Genomic DNA, 22,241 nt, shown 5'->3' with positions numbered 1-22,241 from the left:
CCTCCCCACCTGCAGCTCATCCAGGCCATTTCCAGGGGCTTTTCTGTCCAAGTGGCCTCTTGAACCCCATGCTTGGACTTTCCTAAAATCTCTCAAGTAGCAGTGTGCCCCATAGGGCTTGATAAGTGGCCCCAGGCCTGGCACTAGCAGCAGCCTGCATTGGCTCATAGCTTGGCCTCTCCTGGGCACCTCCAAGCACAGCACAAGTAGCAGCCAACTACGGTTTGCTGTGTAGCTCATGCTGGGTGGCCCTGGGCAAGGCACTGGCACAGGCTGAGTTTGCACCTGCTGGGAGGCCCCAGAGATGGTGCACCTGGTGGTCAGACTCGACCACGCTGGATTACAACCCTACCACATCCACGAGTGACACTCAAGGGGCACACTTGGTGAACCAAAGCTCCGCTGAAGTAAATTCTGATCCATAGGGGTGTCTACAGCACAGCAGCTCTTTGGCTGTAGTTGCAGCTGGTCCTCACAGCTGATTGGCTGGGGGGTCATTTCCTCCCAGTGATGCCAACAGCAAACAAGGCTCAACTACAACAGGACAGTGCACAGCCCACACACGGGAGCACCTAGAAGGCCCAGCTCAGGGGACTGGGGAGGCTGAGCCACTGGACCCTACAGGACACCTACTACACAAAGCCACTCTACAAATTCCAGGAGACACAGCAGCTCTACCTAATACACAGAAACAAACACCTGAAAGCAGCCAAAATGTGGAGGCAAAGAAACATGTCACAAAGGAAAGAACAGGAGAAATCTCCAGAAAAGGAACTAAATGAAATAAAACCAAGCAGGGTACTAGACACAGAGTTCAGAATTTTGGTTATAAGGATGCTCAACCATATTAGTAAGACTATTATGAAAACAACTGAGACCATCAATGAGCTAATAAAGTACCAATCAATAATGAAGGCTGCACAAACTGAAATGAAGAATAATTTACCGGGAATCAACAGTAGAGTAGAGGACACAGAGAATCAAATCAGCAATTTGGAACATGAGGAAACAAAAAACATCCAACCAGAAGAACAAAAAGAAAAAAGAATCCAGAAATATGAAGATAGTATAAGGAGTCTCTGGGACAACTTCAAGCAGCCCAACATTCGTATTATTGGGAATCAAAACGAGAAGAAAGAGAGCAAGAAACTGAAAACCTTTTTGAAAAAATAATGACAGAAAACTTCCCTTACCTGGGGAAAAAATAGACTTACAAGCCAGGAAGCACAGAGAGTCTCAAACAAGAGGAACCCAAAGAGACCCACAGCAAGACACATCATAATTAAAATGCCAAAGGTTAAAGACAAAGAGAGAATCTTAAAAGCAGCAAGAGAACAGCAATTAGTTACCTACAAGGGAGCACCCATACGAACTGTCAGCTGAGTTCTCAACAGAAACCTTGCAGGCCAGAAGGGAGTGGCAAGAAGTACTCAAAGTGATGAAAAACAAGAACCTACAACCAAGATTACTCTACCCAGCAAAGCTATCATTTAGAAGTGAAGGTCAGATAAAGAGCTTCACAGATAAGAAAAAGCTAAAGGAGTCCATCACCACCAGACCAGCACTAGAGGAAAATTTGAAGGGTCTTCTTTAAGAAGAAGCTGATGAACAAAGGAATCTGACAAACTAAATAGTTCCAGAGACAGTGCTGCATGTAAGAGATGATATTTCAGAGGAAAGAGGGAAGGGGGTGGAGGGTGGGAAGAGATTAACCAAAGAAGTTATATGCATATATGCATAACCCATGGACACAGACAGTGACGGGGTGAATGCCTGGGGATGGGGTGGGAGTGAGGTGGAGGGGGTCAATTGGTGGAAAAACTAGGACACCTGTAATACTTTCAACAATAAAGAAAAATTAATTAATTAATTAATTAATAAACTACTAATGATCAACAACAACAAAATCTGTATTGTGGGGTTTCTTTGCTATGGAGCTGAGTCTATACTTTCACTAACAAGAATACCTTTAAAATTCTGAGGGAAGTGAGTTTCCCATCCAGGACTCTATTCCTAGGCAAATTACCAATCAAGTGTCAGTTGAATAAGGCCTTTTTAAAATATGAATGATATCAAAAAATGTACTTCTTAAGCACTCCTTTGCAGAAAATTTCCAGAACAGATGCTCCTGCCAAGCTCCATGTGCAGTGGTTACACAAAAAACAAATATGTAAGTACTACCTCACTAATCATGGTTCTAAATATTCACGGATACACCACGGTCTCTCCCATGGGCCCATGACTTGTGTAATACCTTTTTTTAAAAAAATCCTCACCTAAGGATACTTTTTCTGTTGATTTTCTTAGAGAGAGTGGAGTGCAGGGAGGAGGCAGAGAGAGAGAGAGAGAGAGAAACATCAATGTGAGAGAGACACATTGATTGGTTGCCTCCCGCAGTAATGCATTTTTAATCACATTGTTTATATAGATACAGGGCCTGCAAAAAAAGTTTGCTTGAGACCCTGCACATCCTAGAGGCGGACCTAGGCAAAGTAACAGAGACTTATACAACAATGAGCACACAGGGATGTAAGAATGAAGAGGTCATAAGTAAGATTTAGGATAGGATTCATCATAGTCATTAGGACAGAAGGTTTCACTGAGTGTCAGATAATGGGTGATGACAATATGAATGAACGAACCTATGACACTTTCTGGGTTAATCCACCCATTCCCTTCCTCGAGCTTTATATCCCTCATTTTTAAAGCAGGGATTACAAAAACTACTCTGGGTTTTGTAGGATTAAAGTAGACATTCATTCTCTTTTCACACACACACACACACACACACACCTGATTGTCAGCTATTTGCCAGTTGTTGTTTGGAGATGGTGATGGCAGTGTATGAATCTCAAGAAAGTCAATCTTTGCCTCTTTCACTTTACAAACACTATAAAAAAGACAGTGATGCCTGAGAATTAATTCTGAAAATCCTTTGTTTATGGTGCTAAAGTAGCAACAGGCCTATAACTATTTACAAAACATCTGAAGAGCCAGTTTGGTTTTGGAAAGCCAGGAGGCAGAGCAGAGGAAAGGAGAGGAGACTATGAGAGACAAGTTGTTTTACATAATAAAGCAGGAATACTGACTCTCCTCAAGTATGCCATTGCTGGGGACAGGATGGAGGAGGGGAGGGGCGAGACAGCCTGGGAATCAGTCAAGGGAAGAGAAAGTACCATATTTCCACAACAAGGAAGCTGTGGGCTGGCCGTGGGGTGCTGGGGCTCAGCTACAGGGAAATTTCTGGTGGCAGGAATGACTGCAAAAGATGTTAAGATTATAGATGGTAATTTCAACCCTTACAAATGACCCTGTCTTTATTTAAAATTTTGATATTTTGTTCTTCATGGTTATTACCTTGATTACTGGGGTTTGGGGGGGCCCTTCAATGTTGCACCTGAGGCTAAGTGCCTCGCTCGCCTCACCCTGGTTATTACCCAGGTTGGTGCCTTTTCAAACGTCCCGTGTGAGTCTGTTAGGTGGAGCAGCTCTGGGTCAGTGAGAGCTTTTAAACCTGGCTGAGCACAGGGTGGAGCAAGGTCCTCTACAGTGGGCAAGACATAAAAATTATCTAAAATCAGTATGAGTAAGAAATTTGCATAATGAAGGATTACATGGTAAACCTCAGAAAGAGATGGAAACAGAGGGTGGGATGGTTGGGGGTGTTGGCAGGGACCCCGCAGAAGGAATGGGATTTCCCTGTCCCCCGGACCCACTGAGGGACCTCACAACTCACTCGCCCTTGATCCTTACTTCTCAGAAACGGAGCGGGAAGTCCAAGATGCTGTGGGTCTGTCGTGCTTGCTGGTGAGGCCTGAAATGAGAGGCCCCACATTGGATGCTGGGTCCCTGAGGAAAACAGGTTCCAGTGGTGGTGGTGGTGGGGGGACCAGGGTTAACCTCTCAACCTCTTTATGGAAACAATGAGAAGAGCCAGCGTCAGAACCAGTTAATCCAAGTCATCTAGAGGTTCCAATCTCATGGCAAGAGGGTTTAGGAGGCTTATCTTGACACCACGTTTGCTTAAAACACAACTTGATAACAGATAAGAATGGAGCCTGGCGCCCATGCCTGCTCCGCCACTGAAGCTGGCAGGCTAAGGACAAGGGAGGGGCTCATGTCACCCTCTGCCCGACAGAGCCCCTGGATCCCTGTTCCACTCCCTGTTTTGGATGAACCCAACCTTTCATTTTCTTGTGTCAGCAACCAAGCAGCGAGCCCTGCTAGGGAAATCGCCCTGAGCCACGTTTCTCTACCTTTTTTCCATTACTGCCCCTTACAACGTGTTTTTCCTAGTCGCTCTCTGCCCTGGCTCCATGCGCTTGAACACGTTGGCATGTCTGTTTATGTGCAGGGCCCTGGGAGGGCCACGAGCACTTGCTGTCGCCCCACTTTGAGAGTGGACACCCTGAGGCCAGTTCCTTCACACACTTTCCAGGTTCTGTCTCCTCCCCAGGGTCTTCTCATCACTTGCCCTCCTTCCCCTGCCCCTCAGCCTCTCCCTCTCGCTGGCTCTGCTGGCCACCCGCCTCCAGCTATGGCCCTTTCTCGGTTTCCTTCCTGGCCTTATTTCTTAAATATATTTTTTTATTGACTGTAGAGAGAGGAAGGGACGGAAAGAGAGACAGAAACATCGATGAGAGAGAAACATCGATCGGTTTGCCTCCTGCATGTCGCCAATTGAGCATTAGGCCCAAAACCCTCATGTGAGGGCATGAGCCCTCACAGGGCATCAAACCACGACCTCCTGGTTCATGCGCTGACATTCAACCACTGAGCAACACCAGCAGGGCCTGCCCTTATTTCTTGAAAGGCCAGCCGCACTCCCATCTGCATTCTGTCTGCATCTCTCTACTGTTCTCCATAATTTCACAAATGAACTGTCTCCCACACACGTGCCCTTTCTCCCAGCAATCCCAGGGGAAAGAACTTTTAGCAGCACTTGCTAGGAGAGAGCAAAACTGAATGCTGGTTGTTCACCACAACTGTTTCTGGCAAGCTGGAGGTGTCAAGTAACCATGGACATCGAGTAACACCGTCTTTAGTGGACCTAAGACCCCATCTGGTAAAGAACAGGACTTGTTTCAACCATGTACAAACCTGTGTGGTCAATCCAGCCTCTCCACGGAATAAGCTTAGAACTTTAATTAACATGAACATAATGAACACCCCCTTTGAAAATCCTTGACTTGTCCTGATCGGTTTGGCTAAGTGGTTAGAGCATCGGCCCTTGGACTGAAGGGTCTGGGGTTCGATTCCAGCCAAGGGCTCCTACCTCAGTTGCAGGCTGGATCCCTGGCCCCGGTCAGGGTGTGTGCAGGGTTAGGGTGGGGGGAACCAACCTCTCTGTCTCTCTCACATCGATGTTTCTCTCTCTCTCTCCCTTCCAACCCTCTCTGAAAAGCAATGAAAAAAACGTCCTCAGGGGAGGATTAGAAACAAATCCTTGGCTTATCCCTCCCCCTGACAACTCAGTCAGTCTGCTGCGGGCTGTGTCCCTCTGTCTGACAAGTAAGGACAGTCAGCTGTGTCGATTGTTCCTCTTTCATTTGCTTGTTTTATTTTGTTCCTGGGTTTTTGGTATTTTTAATTCTGGTAGTCTTTTATCCTTTGCACCCTTTTCTTGGACTCTCACCCAGAGAAGTAAAGCCATCAAGCACATAAGGATATAAGTGCAAACATGCCCTTTGTAGCGCTCATCATGTCGTAAAAGTGGAAACCACTGAATGCTCATCAGCAGAGGAGTGGCTCAGTGCACCGTGGAGCACCGTGCAGCTGCGGAAAACAACGGGCCAGATGTGTACCTACTGAGCTGCAGAGGGTCCGGGAGATCGACCTCTAGGTGAGACAAGCAAGCTTCTGGAAAGTGTATACAGTGCAGCTCAGGTTTTGTTTAAACAACCAAAACCATCAACTCCTAGAACTGTATCCATGATTCAAGATGATTCTATGAACCCATAGAAACTTGAGAAGACTCTTCGGCCTTGACCTGGGCACACCAGCTAGGTTTGGGGCAGCAAAGGTGAGGAAACAGGGCGCCGGGCAGCAAATGGACAGGACTCTGCCCGCTTTTGTTCCTTCTGAATGGACACAGCTCCTGGAAGAAAACACTCTCTGACTCTTCCCTGAGCCTGATGGTCGCCTCTCCAGCACCCTTTTGAGGTCCCACAAAGGCTGTCCCTTCCCCACCACAGCTGCCCCATGTCCCAACCCCCACTCCAATACTCCCTTGGCATCCAGAGTTGGTAAATGAGGAGGGGGGTGGTGTTAATCTGCATAAAGAGACTGAGACTTGAATTATTTTTTACATTGTTCCATATTAATCAAGTCCCTCTGAGAGATTGAGAAGGTTGTAACAGAGATCCACCAGCAGGAAAGACCCTAAGAGTACCAAGAAGGAACCCTCTGGAAGGAGGGTGGCCTGGTTAAATGACCAGGCTCAACAGCAAGGCCTAAGGTTTGAGGCTGAGGCTGGAGAGGGCCCTAGCACAGCCCCTTAGCGCTACAGTCAGGCTTAGGGACGTCGCCCAAGCCTGTGTGAACTAAGAGTTGGGAAGTTCAAGTGTTTGTCACTCATGTGGCCTATGCAGGGATTCCTGCAGCACTAGAAAATGACCCATTAGATTGTGAATGATAATGTTTCCCTGGTTACACCTTTGAACAAGGACAGGAGCAAGGAACAGCAGTCAGAGAGGGTAGAGCTGGACTTCCTGCAAACAGGGATAGGTGGATCCTCAAATTAGTAATCCGAAAAACAGGTCATACAATTTCTACCCTGCAATTAGATCCTATATTTACATAGCTTAAAGTTTCGTACTTTATAATACCATGTTTGTATGCCCAATTTGTCCTCAAAGAACAAATACAAATTCATGGAGCCCCATGCCAAATGGGGGCTCCAAACACAGAGCAAGGACAATGGACTTGCCCTCTAGGTGGATGGCATGTGGAGCCACCTTGGCATAGGAGAAAGGAGGGGAGAAAATGATTCTCGTGTTTAGAAAAACACTTTAGCAGTCTTCTTTGTCTATGAAATGTAAGGTCAATCCCCTCACCCATGCCCTCTGGGGAATAACAGTGAGAGAAACCTTGATCAAGAAGCTAAATTGTTCTGCAAAAAGAAGTAATGAGAAGGTGGGAGTCAGTTACTGGCACAGAAACCAGGGCCCTGGGAGTCGGGAGGAGAGTTTAGCTTGGGCACGCACGTGTGGCAAACGTGGGTTTCCCTCCTGCAAGAGGCCCAGGCAAAAGCAAGCCCTTGGCCCATCCTGTGGCGTGCATAAGGAACAAACGGTAACTGCAGGGACAAATAAAACATTTAAATAAGGGGCTTGATTCTCCCTATTGAAAATAGATTTCTCCCCACTCTCCCTTTTCTTAGAGCATTCACTTTAGAAAACTTGTAGTTGGAAGTTCTTTCTGTCTCTTTAACATGTTTGTAGCTCTTTTTAGAAGCTAAATAAGCTTCTTACCAGCTTTGTGACCCAGGAACATCTTTCCCAAGGGCCTGGGAGCCATCTCTTTGAAATCAAGGAAGACAGCAGCCCTATCTCCCAGTTTCTGTGAGAGGGTGGGAGACCAACTGAGATGGGCTCCTTGCTCAAAGTTGCAAAAATACACCTTGTGGTAAAGATATAAAAACTTTGTTTTCCCTGTGATTAAGCCCATTAATAACACAGATGGCCCGGCCGGGCATGGCTCAGCGGTTGAGCGTTGACCTAGGATCCAGGCGATCCGGGTTCGATTCCCAGTCAGGGCACTTGCCGGGTTGTGGGCTGCAGCCGATCAATGACTCTCTCATCATTGATGTTTCTATACCTCTCTCTCCATCTCCTTTCCTCTCTCTGAAGTCAATAAAGATACATTTAAAAAATAATAATAACACAGACGTTCACCAATTACCACGTAAGGTTAGAATGAACTATGCATGACAAACAGTGCCATCAAGCCCCTTACTCGAGAACCAGTTAGGGTTTACCTTGAGAACGTGTGTGTAATGGGTTGTATCTGCTTGGCTACATAAAAGGGTGAGGTTTCCCTGTCTTTACAGTCTCTTAGTGCATTGCCTGTGACGCACATCACACTGGTTAATGCTTCTTCAGTAAAAATTCCGATCTCTTTCTTTCCTACCTTCATGGAGTGGAGTGGTTTTTCTGGGTGGAGAAATTTTGTTTTGAATTATTTGCCCCCAATATAATGCATGTGCCTAAAAAGGAAAAAGAGAAAAAGAAGGGAGAGGAAGGGGCTGGGGGAGTAAGACCCCTCGTGGGAGGCTGGGGCCTGTGGAGGGACATGGGGAAAAGAGAATGTGGTGGGGAAAGGCAGAGGCATTTGTGGAAGTGATGCTGACATTCAGCTGGGAATTGTTTCCACTCTGTGAATAATAGAGTAATAGCAGCTCATACATACAGGGACTCTGTGCCAGGCACTGTTCTCAGTGATTTAAACATTAGCTCAGGTAGCTCATGCAGTAGCTCAGGCTACTGTTCTTAGGTGCTCACCCCCACCCCCCACTGCCCTGAGCCCTCAGAGTCCACTAGAGAGGGGAGAAAGGAATCACCGCAGAGAAGCAGGCTGATGTAGGGACTGATTCTGGAGGTAGGGATGAAGCAAACTCTCTTCTAGGCCAAAGGGACCCCTATTGGGTGGACGTGGAAAGGCCAGGTTCAGTTACCGCATAGGGCAGGAATGTGGGCCATTCTGTTTGGCTCTTACAGTTTTTTGTAATATCCAAAACTGGAGGAAATTGGGGGCCAGCCTGTGGCAGACAGCAGCCCTGAGCACAGAGGACACAGGCAAGATAAGAAGGGGAAGGGCACCCAGGAAGGATCAGACACTGGGGTGAGGTCTGGAGGCTGGAAGGCAGGGCTAGAGTCCCATCTACCCTCACCAGTAACCAATATGGAAATCTTTTCGAAATATATATATATGTTTTTATTGATTTCAGAGAGTGGGAGAGAGAGAGGGAAACACCAATGATGAGAGTCACTGATCAGCTGCCTCCTGCACGCCCCCTACTGGGGATCGAGCCCAAAACCCAGGCATGTGCCCTGCCCAGGAATGAAACTTTGCTCTCCTGGATCCTAGGCCAATGCTCAGCTGCTAAGCCACGCCCGGCCAGACAAAGATAAATGTCTTTAAATGTCTTCTCCCACCTCCCCACCCCACCTCCATCCCTGCAATCCAACCGCAACGTCCTGGATCATAGGTCGATGCTCATCCTCTGACCCACGCCAGCTGGGCGCCAAGTCATTTTTGAGGGTTTGGCTCAGGAAAGCAGATTTATGTTGCCCTGGCTGAGCGCCGGTTGGGCCTCGTCTGGGGCGGAGACCTGGGAACCCTGAAAGTTGTGAGGAGGGCGGGGACCCAGCCACCTCTTAAAGGCCCGAACTGGCCCTGAGGTGCCGAACTCACGCCGGCGGCCCTGGGGAGCCGAGAGTCGCAGGCCCGGCTCCCGCTCGCCTCGGCGCCCACCTGCCGCCATGGGCCGCTACCGCGTCCGGGTGGCCACCGGCGCCTGGCTCTTCTCGGGGTCGCTGAACCGCGTGCAGCTGTGGCTGGTCGGGGAGCGCGGGGAGGCGGAGCTGGAGCTGCGGCTGCGGCCGGCGCGGGGCCAGGTCAGGGGGGGCGGCGGGGACCCCGATGCCCCGCGGCCGGGCCGGGCGGGGAGGCGGGGCGCGGAGCAGCGCGCACGGGGCGGCGGGGCCTCCAGGAGCCGGGCGCCAGGCTCAGCGGGAGAGGGACGGAGCCCGGCCAGGGAGGGGCTCATCCCTCCCTCCCCGAGCGTGGTCCTTGCAGCCTCCGCTCCTTTCCCGAGTGACCCGGGGCGGTGGCATTATGGAACCTGGGTTCAGGGGGACGGTCCCCCGAGGGCGCGGGCGCGGGGAGAGCTCAGCCAGCGGACGGGGCAGGTGACGAGGCTCCGGGTTCAACTCAAGACCCTGGGGCCTCGCCCCGCGTCCCTCGTCCTCTCGGTGCGATGGGGCGTCGGAGACCCGCCCGCAGGTGTTGGCAGGAGGCGGCGCCGTCCTTGGAGGCCTCGTCACCTGACTCCACAAAGGACCCCGCACCCCCAGCAGACGTCCCCTCCTGGGTCCCCGCTACTGAGTGTCACGGGGTCCTGGTCCCCACAGGTGGAGGAGTTTGAGCACGATGTCCCCGAGGACCTGGGGCCACTGCAGTTCGTGAAGTTGCGCAAACACCACTCCCTGGTGGACGACGCGTGGTTCTGCGACCGCATCACGGTGCAGGGCCCAGGCGCGGGCGAGGAGGCCGCCTTCCCCTGCTACGGCTGGGTGCAGGGCGAGGGCGTGATGAGCCTGCCCGAGGGCACAGGTGACAGGCTGCCTCGGGGACCTGGGTGCAGGGCTGGGGCGCCTGGGGGCTGGGGGAGGCAGGGGATAGCACTGAGGAGGGCCCGAGGGGCTTGAGAAAGGGCGAGCTCAGCAGGTCCAGAGTGGAGAAGAAGGGAACTGGGGGGAAATTATACAAAGGATTAAGAAGCCTGGAAGGGGGCTGGACAGGGAACTAAGTGACGTGCAGATCCCACCTCCCAAAAAGGCAACACAGGTCATGGGGGTGCAGCAATGCTGGGAAACAGAAGAGCCAAAGCCAAGTGGAAAGGAGATCTCTCTGTGACTGGGAGCAAGTTAGGGCAGGGACAGGTAAGGCTAGGACATGAAATGGGGGGGGGGTGACCCCTGAGAGGGGTCAGGTAAGGGAAGCAATAAATGACATGAGGTGGAACTGGCTTGGCTGTGAAATATGGAAGCAACTGTGGGGCGGGGAGCACACTGACATGCCCATGAATGAGGACAGCTAACGTGGCATCTGTTACTGTGGGAAATAAGAGATGTATACAGAGACACATGAGGTCCAGGACCAGTAAGAATGGAAACATGAACTATGACTGATACAGGTGAGTGTAAGTGCTGCTAAGGCAGGAAGAAGTCAGTAGACTTCAACGGTAAGTGTAAAAAAGATGAAGTCAGGTAAAGCAAGCAAACAGTTCTTCCGAGGACAACTGAAGGTGTGGCAGGTGAGCTTCAAGAAGTGAAAATTCACCAAAGCAATATATAGTAGAAAACAGGTGTGGGCATATGGGTGATTAAGGTTTTATCACCTTAATTCAGGTGATTTATCCAACCATAGATATTGATGAAACAGGATCAGGTGAGGAAAGATGAATTCAGGGACAAGAAAAGGGTGGCAAATATGGCACTTTTGTCTCAAGGCAAGAGATGAGGGCTAAGATAAGTGAAACCAGGAGTGCATGCATGCATAAATAAATAAATAAATATAAAAAATAAAAACGAAACCAGGAGTGCAAAGTTGGAATAAATGTTTCTGGGGAATCAATGAAATGAGGCACAGCCAGAGATCAAAACAACAGATCGTGACTGAAAACATGGACTATGAATCAAAAAGGAAGGTGAGGACAAGCAGGGAGAGCACAAGACAGCACAAAATGTGTGGCCAATTGTATTAATGTCTCCCCAGCCCGCCTGGCAGGAGACAATGCATTGGATGTGTTCCAGAAACATCGAGAGAAGGAACTGAAAGAAAGACGACAAATATACTGGTGACCACCTTCCCATATTAGATCCCCAAGTTCCACACACACCCTTCCCTGACCCTGCCCACATCACTGACCCGAACACCCACCCTGACGCCTTGTCCCCAACTCCTAGCTGGGCCACCTGGAAGGAAGGGCTACCCCTGACAATAGCTGCAGGCAGTGAGGATGATCTACCTCCAAATGCAAGATTCCACAAGGAGAAGAAACTGGACTTTGAAACGACACTGAGGGCAGGGTAAGGAAAAGCCTGGAGCTGAGAGTGGAATGAGGGCTGGGACATCCAAGAATGATGGTAAGTAGCGAGGGGATCAGGAATTGGCGAATGGGGTCATGCCTCAACACCTGTCCTAGGATTCTGGAGATTGCCCTCAAGCGTGTTTACACCCTCCTGAGCTCCTGGAACCATCTGGAGGATTTTGATCAGATCTTCTGGGGCCAGAAGAGCACTCTGGCTGGTCAGTGATTCCCCCAGGTCTCTATAACCCCTTGATGGCCCCCTTTGATGCCCCGACCTTATACTCCATAGGCCCCCATAGCACCTTGCCAGATGAGACGTCATCTCAGAGAGGGGCTGGACACAGGGTAGTCTTTGCCTGAATCACTGGGGTAGAGCCTGCAGGAGGGACACTGAGTTGTGGTGAAAATCCTCCTCCTCTTGGAACACATAATACAATATACAGATGACGTGTTATAGAATTCAATTTACTATCCCCCATCCTGACCCCACAGAGAAGGTTCAGCAGCGCTGGCAGGATGATGAGCTCTTTGGCTACCAGTTCCTCAATGGCGCCAACCCCATGCTGCTGAGACGCTCCACCTCTCTGCCCTCCCGGCTGGTGCTGCCCTCGGGGATGGAGGAGCTTGGGGCCCAGTTGGAGAAAGAACTCCAGGTACACCCTCCAGTCCTGTTGTCTTCTCCTTGTCTGTGTGGGAAGCAAGTGGTGAAGGGGAGGGATCGAAGGTGAGTCTGAGAAGGGAGGCTGTGGTAACCCACTGTCCCTGGGTACAGACAGAGTCCTCTGCTGGAAAAAACCTAGAGATGATAAAATATGTAGGAGAAACTATGAGGTACTCCCAGCATGGATGTCCCAGGCACATACAGGTGGGGCCAGTGATGATACAGCTGGAACAATGACATTCCCTGGCTGATGTCAGTGCTCCCAACACCAGTGTTTATGGGCAGCAAGAAAGGTGAAGAATGCAGTCAGGTGGGGAGAACTGAGGTTTCCTGGAGGAGGAAAGCTGGATACAGAAAAGATGAACTGGATGTAAGGCAGAACAAGACAGGACGTGAGCATGTCCACTTGCACGCGTCTGGATTCTGTGGCAGTGGTAGTCAGGGGAACCTCTGTGGATTACTTGGCAGAGGAGGTAAGATTTGGACAGAGAGTGAAAGAGCGTTTGCTGACCTGATGGGAGCCAAACACAGGGAGCAGACTGCTGGGTGATGATGGGGAAGGGGCACGGCCATCTTTTTTTTTTTTTAATGTGTATTTTTATTGATTTCAGAGAGAGGAGGGGAGAGGGAGAGAGAAAGAGACATCAATGATGTCACTAATTGGCCACCTCCCACATGCCCCCTGCTGGGGATTGAGCCTGAAACCCAGGCATGTGCCCTAACCGGGAATCAAACTTCGCTCTCCTGGATCCTAGGTCAATGCTCAACTGCTGAGCAACGCCCAGCCAAGCAAAGATAAATGTCTTTAAATGTCTCCCCCCGCCCCCCGTTTGCCCTGTCCCTCTGGGGGTAGACTTTGAACTCTAACCATGGATATGTTCTTCATTTCTCCAGAAGGGTTCCCTGTTTGAGGCTGACTTCATCCTGCTGGATGGAATTCCAGCCAATGTGATCCAAGGAGAGCAGCAGTACCTGGCTGCCCCCCTCGTCATGCTGAGGATGGAGCCCAGTGGGAAGCTGCTGCCCATGGTCATCCAGGTGAGCTAACCTGGGCACCCCCCTCCCAACACTGCTCTCTGTTCACTGCAACCTCTGCTCCTGGCTCTTGGCTCCCAAATTCCAATCTCACAGAGTGAGACCTGTCCTCATGTCACTCTTTGCTTGCAGCCTGGTTTTCCCTGGCTCACCCAACTGGAAGTACTTGTTCAAGAGTCATAATGGCCTTTTGGAGTCTCATCCTGTACTCAGTGGTTCTCAAACTTTAGTGTGCGTTAACACCACCTGAAGGGCTTGTTAAAACACAGGTTCTGGGTCCACCACCAGATTTTCTGATTCAGTAGATCTGGGGTGGCAACTGAGAATTTGCCTTTCTAACAAGTTCCAAAATTATGCTGATGCTGCTAGTTTGGGAACACACTTTGAGAATCACTATTTCATCTCTCAGTAGCCTTGACTCTAAATACCCATTGTTTCCTGGATATCTTTTCTCACAAAGCTCTCAACAGTCAGGAAGTAAGTACTGTCAGTATCTCACACATCCAGTTTCTCCTTTTCACCCCCGCCCTAACTCAGAAGCCCATCACGTTTCTCTCAAACCACTGTTAGAATCTTCCTACTGGACTCCTGCTTCTGACTCCCCTGCATTCAGCCTGGCCATCATGGCGCTGAGATGGCCCACAGCCAGTGAGAGGCAGGGAGGAAGGATCCTCTTCTTCCTACCAGATTATAACCTCCTGGAAAAGAACAATCGTACTTAGTTCTCCGTTTCCCCAAGAACGCTGACCTTAATGTCATACATAAAGTGGAAGTTCAATAAATGTTTCATTTTTTTCCCAGATCCAGCCTCCCAACCCCAGCTTTCCAACCCCACCACTGTTCCTGCCCTCAGATCCTCCACTTGCTTGGCTCCTGGCAAAGTCCTGGGTCCGAAGTTCAGATTTCCAACTGCACGAGCTCCGATACCATCTTCTGAACACTCATCTGGTAGCTGAAGTGATCGCTGTGGCCACCATGAGGTGCCTCCCAGGACTGCACCCTGTCTTCAAGGTACATCCCCTACCCTCAGTGTCCCATATTGCTCAAACCCAAGGCCAATATCAAATGATACTGCAGCGAAAAGACAAAATATCAAAGATTTGGTGAAGGGAGGAAACAGCAGGTACACATGCCTGGGAATAAGACTGAAGAGAGAAAGGTCACAGGTCTAAGCTGCAACAACTAAGAGCCCACAGGGTGGGTGTGTTGTAATTTTATAAAACAGCGAGTTCAGTATCTGCTGCTAGGCAGAAGGCGGCAAGTTAAGACTTGTGCTTGCTTGAAAGTATTCTCAAAATCTCGATGACACTTTAGGTATAGGGAACATGGCAGAGAAGGGACAACACTGATACAAGCTTATGAACCAGAGCAACTGTCAAAAACAGCAAAGTCATGAGAGAAAGCCAGTCTGGAAGCAAACATGAAGTGTTCATATTAGGTACACGGAGTTTGAAATGTTGGCAAGATATGCAAATGAGTACCTAGGTAAGGAGAACTGAACTGTGTTTCAAGCTAGGGGCTTACACCCTGACCCCCCCAAACCTGGCCAATAGTAGCTATGGTCTCATTGAGTCTGGGGTAACACAGACAAGATGGAGACCAGTGTGATTAACATGATCTTGGCCTTTACTGATCTCATGGTGCTCCTGCATCACCATCTTCTTCTTACTCCCCTGGTGAAGGCCCTCTCCACACCTATATCCACTCACCAAAATGACTTCATCTCATGGCAAAGCACGGAGCTGCTATCGGGTCACACAGAACTAACCTGTAAATGTCATAAAGCTTATGTAGGCAGGCTGTGGATTAGGACTGCCAGGGTCTAAATCCTGAATCCTAACTCAGTATCTACCAGATGCTCACTCGCTTCGAAGAGGACAACGGGAGCTCCACCATAGGTTGTTGAGTGATAAAATGGTATAACAATGTAACGCAGGCTGCAAACTACTTATTAGGAGTTGTTTGTCCTCAAGTATCTTCCCTCTTCATGGGGACTTTGGGCTTTCTATGACATTCCGCATCTTTCATGAACTTTCTGAAAAGTTTCACACTAATGTGAGCTGCTTTGACGTCTTGACACCAGAGGTATCACTTGGGTCATTCCCTGTGTCCAGCATCCACAACTCAGATAAATACCAACACTGCATGAAACCTGTAGATAAACTGGGTGGAAATGAACACAAAATAGTCTGAGATAAAAGGAAATGTGAGGATCAGGTGACCTTTTTTAATACCTAAGAAAAGCTATTTTTTAAAAAGCTACTAAAAATAGAGAGGGCCTAACTGCCTAATTGGGGGTGGGGTAGCCCCTCTGCTGCTTAAGTAGGTAGCTCAGAATGGCTCCTCTTACTCAGACTAAAGGTACCCACCCCCAAAAACAACAGTGAAGTGAGCAGAGGATAAGGTGTGACTTTGGTAATGAGCAGAGAGGTAATTATAAGTTAATGAGGATGCAAATGATAGAAGTATAAAAGAAAATCAAAAGGGCCTGATTCTTTAAAATCACCAACACTCAAGGTGGAAATAATGAAGGTAAATGATAACAGCTGAGACTTGAGGACTTGAGTGTACTAAACCCTCTTCATACATCACTCACCTAAGCATCACCACTGCCTCCTGAGATAAGAAACCCTATTATCACCCCCTGTTGGCAGATGAGGTGATAGACAGGGATGAGACAGATTAACACGTAGAGGGTCCATTACCTTGGGAGAGGATCAGAGTGTAGACTGAAACCCAGGCCAGTCTAGCTCTAGAGCCTGACTCACAGGGGAGTCAAGAGCATGAGAATGAGTGATCACAGAAGGGGAAGGAGGTCAGCCTGCAAAGGCACTAGCAGGGAGGAAAGCATCAGGAGGAGGGAAAGTCACCACTCCCTAAATAAGAAGGACCCAAGCATGTCCTCCATAAACCACCCCCTCCAACCTGCTCTACCCAGCTCCTGATCCCACACATTCGCTACACCATGGAGATCAACACACGGGGTCGGACCCAACTCATCTCAGATGGAGGTATATTTGATAAGGTAAGGAGGCAATGGAGTGTGGGGCCACCTAACCATCCAACTCTGCATGGCCTCCTGTCTCTTTCAAGATCCCAGATCAACCTGTGTGAATGTCCTGACCCTTAAGCTCAGGAACCCTGTCCCTTTATACTCATGTCTTTAAATGTGAGAATCTCACATCTGAACCTTTTGTATACTGTGCTCTGAATTCTTCCCCAAGGCCTCTCATCTCTTTGTCCCAGGCAGTGAGCACAGGTGGAGGGGGCCATGTGCAGTTGATGCGTCGGGCCATGGCTCAGCTGACCTACCGCTCCCTCTGTGCTCCTGACGATCTGGCTGACCGCGGCCTGCTGGGAATCCCAAGTGCCCTCTATGCCCACGATGCTCTACAGTTCTGGGAGATCATTGCCCGGTGGGTGAGAGTGGGAGCTGAGAAATGGAGGGGCATTGGGGACAGTGAGAATGGGGCTTTGGCCTGAGGTCAGCACTGGGCCAAGGGATCATGAAACTGGAAGATCCAGACAGGAGGAGCAGAGGACTCAATCCTGGGCAAGATAAGGAAGAGCATGGGGACAGTGGGTGGGGTCTGATAAGGAAGAGATTAGGATGGGGGTAGACAGCCTAGGCCGGGGCAGCTGTGGATGGGGAGACTGAGGGATCTGGACAAATCAGGGTTTTTGTTAGGAAGAATGGCTATCGACCATGTATAGAGAATTTCTAGAAGTAATGACCCACATTTCATTCCTTTCTATACTAATGTGTAGAAAGAGCTGGGGAATGTCCCAAAAGGTAAATCTTGAAGGATCTATACTCAGACACAGTGAGAGTCAGCAGGACAGAGGCCATAGAAAAGGAGTAGTGGTCAGAGGCTACAGCCTTTTACTCTCATGCTCAGCTCCCTTCTCCTCTGAGCAGGTATGTGGAAGGGATCATTCACCTCTTCTACCATGGCGATGACATCGTGAGAGGGGACCCTGAGCTGCAGGCCTGGTGTCAGGAGATCACTGAGGTGGGGCTGTGCCAGGCCCAGGACCGAGGTGAGATCTCTCCCCAGGGAAGGGAACTCCTCTGACTCTGCCCAGAGCCCCTTGTCAGCCTTGCCCTTCTGGGGACATGACTCCACCCTTCATCACCTCTCTCCCTCCACACATGAAGCATCTGAATCCCATTCCCACCTCCTAAGACTCAGGACAGTCCTATAAAGCCAAGGATTGTCCTCCTCAAAAGAACCTGACCATCAACCTCTATGTCCATCTCCCATTCCTAGTCATAGATGCCCCCAACCTGCCACAGCATGGGGCCCAGTGGGTCCAGAACCACAGCTAGTGGGGGATCTGTCCAGGCCCTACTGGGGCCCATATCTCTCTCCATGGTGTCTATTTTCCTACCTGAAGGTATGAATGGGAAGATTTTCCACCAAATCCCACAATGACTCACTCTGTCTTTCCTCTCATCTCCTTCCTGCTACTGTCCAGTACACACAGAGGGCCCAGTGATACTGCACACTTTACACAGTGCTCATTTCTAGGTGCAAACTCAATACTGTACATGTTTTGGCTCAAACCTAAACTCAGTTCCCTGTCCCTTGAGGTTCACATTCCTTTGGCCAATCCGTCCTCCCCCTCCCCCTGCCCGGATCTAGCCACTAGCTTAGGATCTAGCCACTAGCTTAGGATCTAGCCACTAGCTTTAGCATCCCCTACCCACATTTAACCTGGGGAAGAAACTGTCTTTCTTCAGCTCTCCTAGGTTCATGCTCCTCTCTCTAGCACACATCAACCAACTTGGACTGCTTCAAATCGTCCTTCAGCCCCTGCTCCTCACACTTCACACCAACATCTCTGCCTCTGTGGAACACCTACAGACATTTACTGGGGAGCCATTGTGGCCAGACCCTGGGGATGCAGTGAGCAATAAACCAACACCTGCACTCTGGAGGAGCCTCTCCCCGGGGAATCTGAGGCTGCACCACTCCCACCCTCCCAGGACCGAGCTTCTTTAGACATCTTGGTACTGTCCCTTAGGCTCCACATGACCCCAGAAGTCTCTTCTTCCTCTCCCTGGCCATCCTTTCCCCAACTAGAACCAACTACATTTGGAAAATAAAACTTCCACATGTTCACTTTAACCTCCACTAACTGCCTCTCATTCTCTCTCCCTCAGTTCTCATAGCTGACTTTTGCCTAATTTTCCCAATAGACTTGCGGAGGAAATGTGTTAAGATGAAAAACTCCGAAATTAACCGTCAAAAACCCGAGTTCAAAGGCCTCTGCCTTTTCCCAACTGTGTTCTGACAAGCAGTTTATTCTCTCTGGTCTTTGATTTTTTTTAAAATCTATAAAAGGGGAGTGGTTATATTTGTTCCATGTAACTGAATTGGGTCCCTGAGTCCCCATCTCCACTGTAAAATGAGCAGCCTGGGACAACTTTCATGGAAAGCCCATTGGCTGTGACACTAGAAATCCATAGTGTCCCTTATTCCTTACCTTATACCTCAGGCCCTTGTAATTCCCTGTCTGAGAACAGGAGGAAGCAGCCCTACATTCTTAACCACTTTTTAAGGCAGAAGATATTTGATCACTTGACCTTTTCAGCCCCCAACCCTTCTATAATGACAATAATTATTATTTACTAAGCACTTGTTACATAACAGGTGATTTTGATACATTATCTCATTTATAAGGTAAGTAGCACCCACACTTTACACAAAGAAATTGAGGTTCAGAGAAGTTAACTGGCCTGGGTATCCAAACTAGGTGGCTTGAGCCTGAACTGAAACTTATGTCTGATGCAAATATATTTGAATAAATGAACCAACACCCACCAATTCCAAAATACAAACATCCCAAAACATCGGCCTTTATTTCTCTCCTCTCCTGCTGTAGCCTCTAAATCTTGTTCCTCTCTTGCCCAGGTTTCCCTGTCTCCTTCCAGTCTCTGAATCAACTCTGCCACTTCCTTACCATGTGTGTGTTCACATGCACTGCCCAGCATGGGGCCATCAACAAGGGCCAGGTATGGACAGCTAAAAGCCCAGGTCCCTGAAAGCAAGTGTCTGGACCTTGGGATGCCCAAGGGAGAGATAGGGATTCAAACCCTAAGTACCAGGATCCTAGAGTTGTACTTTCTTTCCCCAGCTGGACTGGTTTGCCTGGGTCCCTAATGCCCCATGCACAATGCGAATGCCCCCACCGACCACCAAAGAAGATGTGACAATGGCCACAGTGATGGGCTCACTACCTGATGTCCAACAGGCATGTCTTCAAATGGCCATCACATGGCATCTGGGTCGACGCCAGCCAGACATGGTAAGAGAGGACTCTAGGAAAAGGGAAACAATAACGGAAGGGAAACATCAGAGTGAGGGGCTAGGCTCTAGGTGTTTCTGCCTTCAAACTAGAAACTGACTGATCCTTTGTTCTTTCTTAGGTACCTCTGGGGCATCACAAAGAAATGTATTTCTCAGGCTCCAAGGCCAAGGCTGTACTAAACCAATTCCAAACAGATCTGGAAAACTTGGAAAGGGAAATTACAGCCCGGAATGAGCAACTTGGCTTAGCCTACGAATACTTAAAGCCCAGCCACATAGAGAACAGTATCACTATCTGAGCTCTAAGGTGTCCCCACCTGGAAAACTTTAGCTCTCCCAACTAAATCCCCTACATCAGTATCCCATTTGCCCAGGGTGGGCAGCAAACCTTTTCTGTAAAAGGCCAAATAAAAACTGTAGGCTTTGTAGGCCACACAGTCTCTGCTACAACTACTCAGCTCTCCCACTGCAGCAAAAAGCAGCCACAGACAATATGAAAATGAATGAGTGTGACTGTGTTCCAATAAAGCTTTATTCATGGACAGTGAAAGAACTTAATGTGTCACAAAATATTCTTCTTTTGGTTTACAACCATTTTAAAATGCAAAAAGCAGCCCTAGTCAGTTTGGCACAGTGGTTAGAGTGTCGGCCCAAAGACTGAAGGATCCCAGGTTTGATTCCGGCCAAGGGCACAGATCTCAGTTGCAGGCTCTATCCCTGGCCCTAGTCAGGGAGCATGTGAGAGGCAACCAATCAATGTGTCTCTCTCACACTGATATCTCTCTCTCTCTCTCTCCCTCTCTCTGAAAAGCAATGGAAAAAAATAAAATATCCTTGGGTTAGGATTTTTAAAAATGCAAAAAACAAACAAACACCCCTGCGCTTTGGTAAAGAGGTGCACAGGCTGCAAGCTGAATTTGGCCTTCAGTGGCAGTACCTGAACAAGGGTGCACTGCTCTAGCCTGAGGCACTGACCTACTTGCAAACATCCAGAGAATGCTCTCAGGGGTGGGTGGGAAAGATTTCTTGGAGAAATGAACTACTCAACTAATTCTCCTTTCCCAGGAGCTAGACTTCATGCTTGGTGAGCAAGTTAAAAATTCCTGATTCTGTTCTTTCACAACTTTCCTTCCACCCCTATTATTCTTATTCACACATCTACCCCCCAAAAACCCTGGAATAAGAAAGGTACTCCTAGAGCAGAATAAAAACTTTTGGCTTCCTTCCCCAAACAGTCTCAACAAAAGAGACCTGTCTCAAGGCCACTTTCTCAGCCCCTTTAATACACTGGAGTCGCTGCATGTGTCCCAGGTTCCACATTCTCTCTCACTACCCTTTTCAGAACAGTATGCATGGGGTAGATCCAAGATGGCGGTGGACTAAGTGGAAACTTCACTGAACTCTCCCAGGACCAAACTGGAATTACAACTAAAATATATAAAAATCACCCTGAATAATCAACTCAACTGAAGACTAGCTGGAGAGCACCCTCATAACCAAGAATGAAAAGTGGAGACTACACTGAGGCTGCTTTTGCCTGGGGGGGAAGCAACACCCTCCCCCTTGCTGGAAAACCTCAGGCCCCACCCTGTGGAGTTTCTACAGCCTGAGGCTCATTAAGAAACTGAATAACAGCCTCTGGGTACTTTGAGCCTTTGACTGATCTGCTTCTGGACCCAGGGCTTGGAAAAGCAGATCTTGATGAGCATCTTGGTCCTGTCCAAACACACCAAGCCCCAGCAGAAGAAACTAGAAGCTGTGGAGTGTCGAAAACTTCAAACAGGGTACTCAAGGCCAGTCACAAACAGCATCTGACATTGGCCTCCACCAGAAACTATCCAGAAGGCTGGGAGTCCTACAGATCTACCTAATGCATAGAAATAAATCCAAACAGGCAGCCAAAATGGGGAGACAAAAAATCCCCAGCTCTAGCCAGTTTGGCTCAGTGGTTAGAGCACTGGCCCACAGACTGAAGGGTTCCAGGTTCTATTTCAGCCAAGGGCACATACCTTGGTTGCAGGTTCAGTCCCCAGGCAGGGCGAGCGTGGAAGGCAACCAATCCATGTATCTCTCTCTCCCTTCCACTCCCTCTGAAAAGCAATGGAAAAATATCCTCAGGTAAGGATTTAAAAAAAAAAAAAAAAAGCCCCAAATGAAAGAAAAAATTCTCCAGAATAAAAGCTAAATGAAATGGAGATAAGCAATCTATTATATATGGAATTCAGAATACTGATCATAAGGATGTTCAACAGCATGAAAAAAGTATGGAAACTATGAAGGAAATTAAGAATGACACAGTAGAAATTTTAAAAACATTGGAAGGAATGAGCAGCAGATTAGGGGAAGCTGAGGATTGGATCAGTGAATTAGAAGACAGGGTAGAAAAAAATCACTCAGTCAGAGAACTAAAAAGAAA

General features: G+C 48.8%; 1 protein-coding gene across 1 annotated transcript; it reads left to right on the top strand.

Annotated features, from left to right (window-relative positions):
• Window positions 1-9,482: 9,482 nt before the first annotated feature.
• Window positions 9,483-20,345, top strand: LOC107544244 (polyunsaturated fatty acid lipoxygenase ALOX12). The gene is made up of 13 exons (XM_087826470.1): window positions 9,483-10,335; window positions 11,500-11,581; window positions 11,691-11,813; window positions 11,930-12,033; window positions 12,308-12,468; window positions 13,371-13,514; window positions 14,313-14,522; window positions 16,450-16,536; window positions 16,758-16,927; window positions 17,431-17,552; window positions 19,430-19,530; window positions 19,653-19,823; window positions 19,945-20,345. Exons 1-13 carry the CDS (start codon window positions 9,483-9,485, stop codon window positions 20,122-20,124), a joined length of 2,508 nt encoding a protein of 835 aa, XP_087682596.1. The 3' UTR covers window positions 20,125-20,345.
• The last annotated feature ends 1,896 nt before the right edge of the window (window positions 20,346-22,241 follow it).

The sequence above is a fragment of the Miniopterus natalensis genome, chromosome 17 (genome assembly GCF_054644295.1).
Source record: "Miniopterus natalensis isolate mMinNat1 chromosome 17, mMinNat1.hap1, whole genome shotgun sequence".
NCBI classification, from domain to species: domain Eukaryota; kingdom Metazoa; phylum Chordata; class Mammalia; order Chiroptera; family Miniopteridae; genus Miniopterus; species Miniopterus natalensis.
The sequence above is the reverse complement of the archived record's forward strand: the minus strand, read 5'-3'. Positions and strand labels throughout refer to the sequence as shown.

Bases quoted from the DNA above. Each gene is read 5' to 3' on its own strand.
- LOC107544244 (XM_087826470.1), top strand. From the start codon at position 9,483: ATGGGCCGCTACCGCGTCCGGGTGGCCACCGGCGCCTGGCTCTTCTCG. The intron at 13,515-14,312 runs GTGAGCTAACCT...TTTTTTTCCCAG, and splicing joins TGCTGCCCATGGTCATCCAG to ATCCAGCCTCCCAACCCCAG. The intron at 19,531-19,652 runs GTATGGACAGCT...TTCTTTCCCCAG, and splicing joins GGGCCATCAACAAGGGCCAG to CTGGACTGGTTTGCCTGGGT.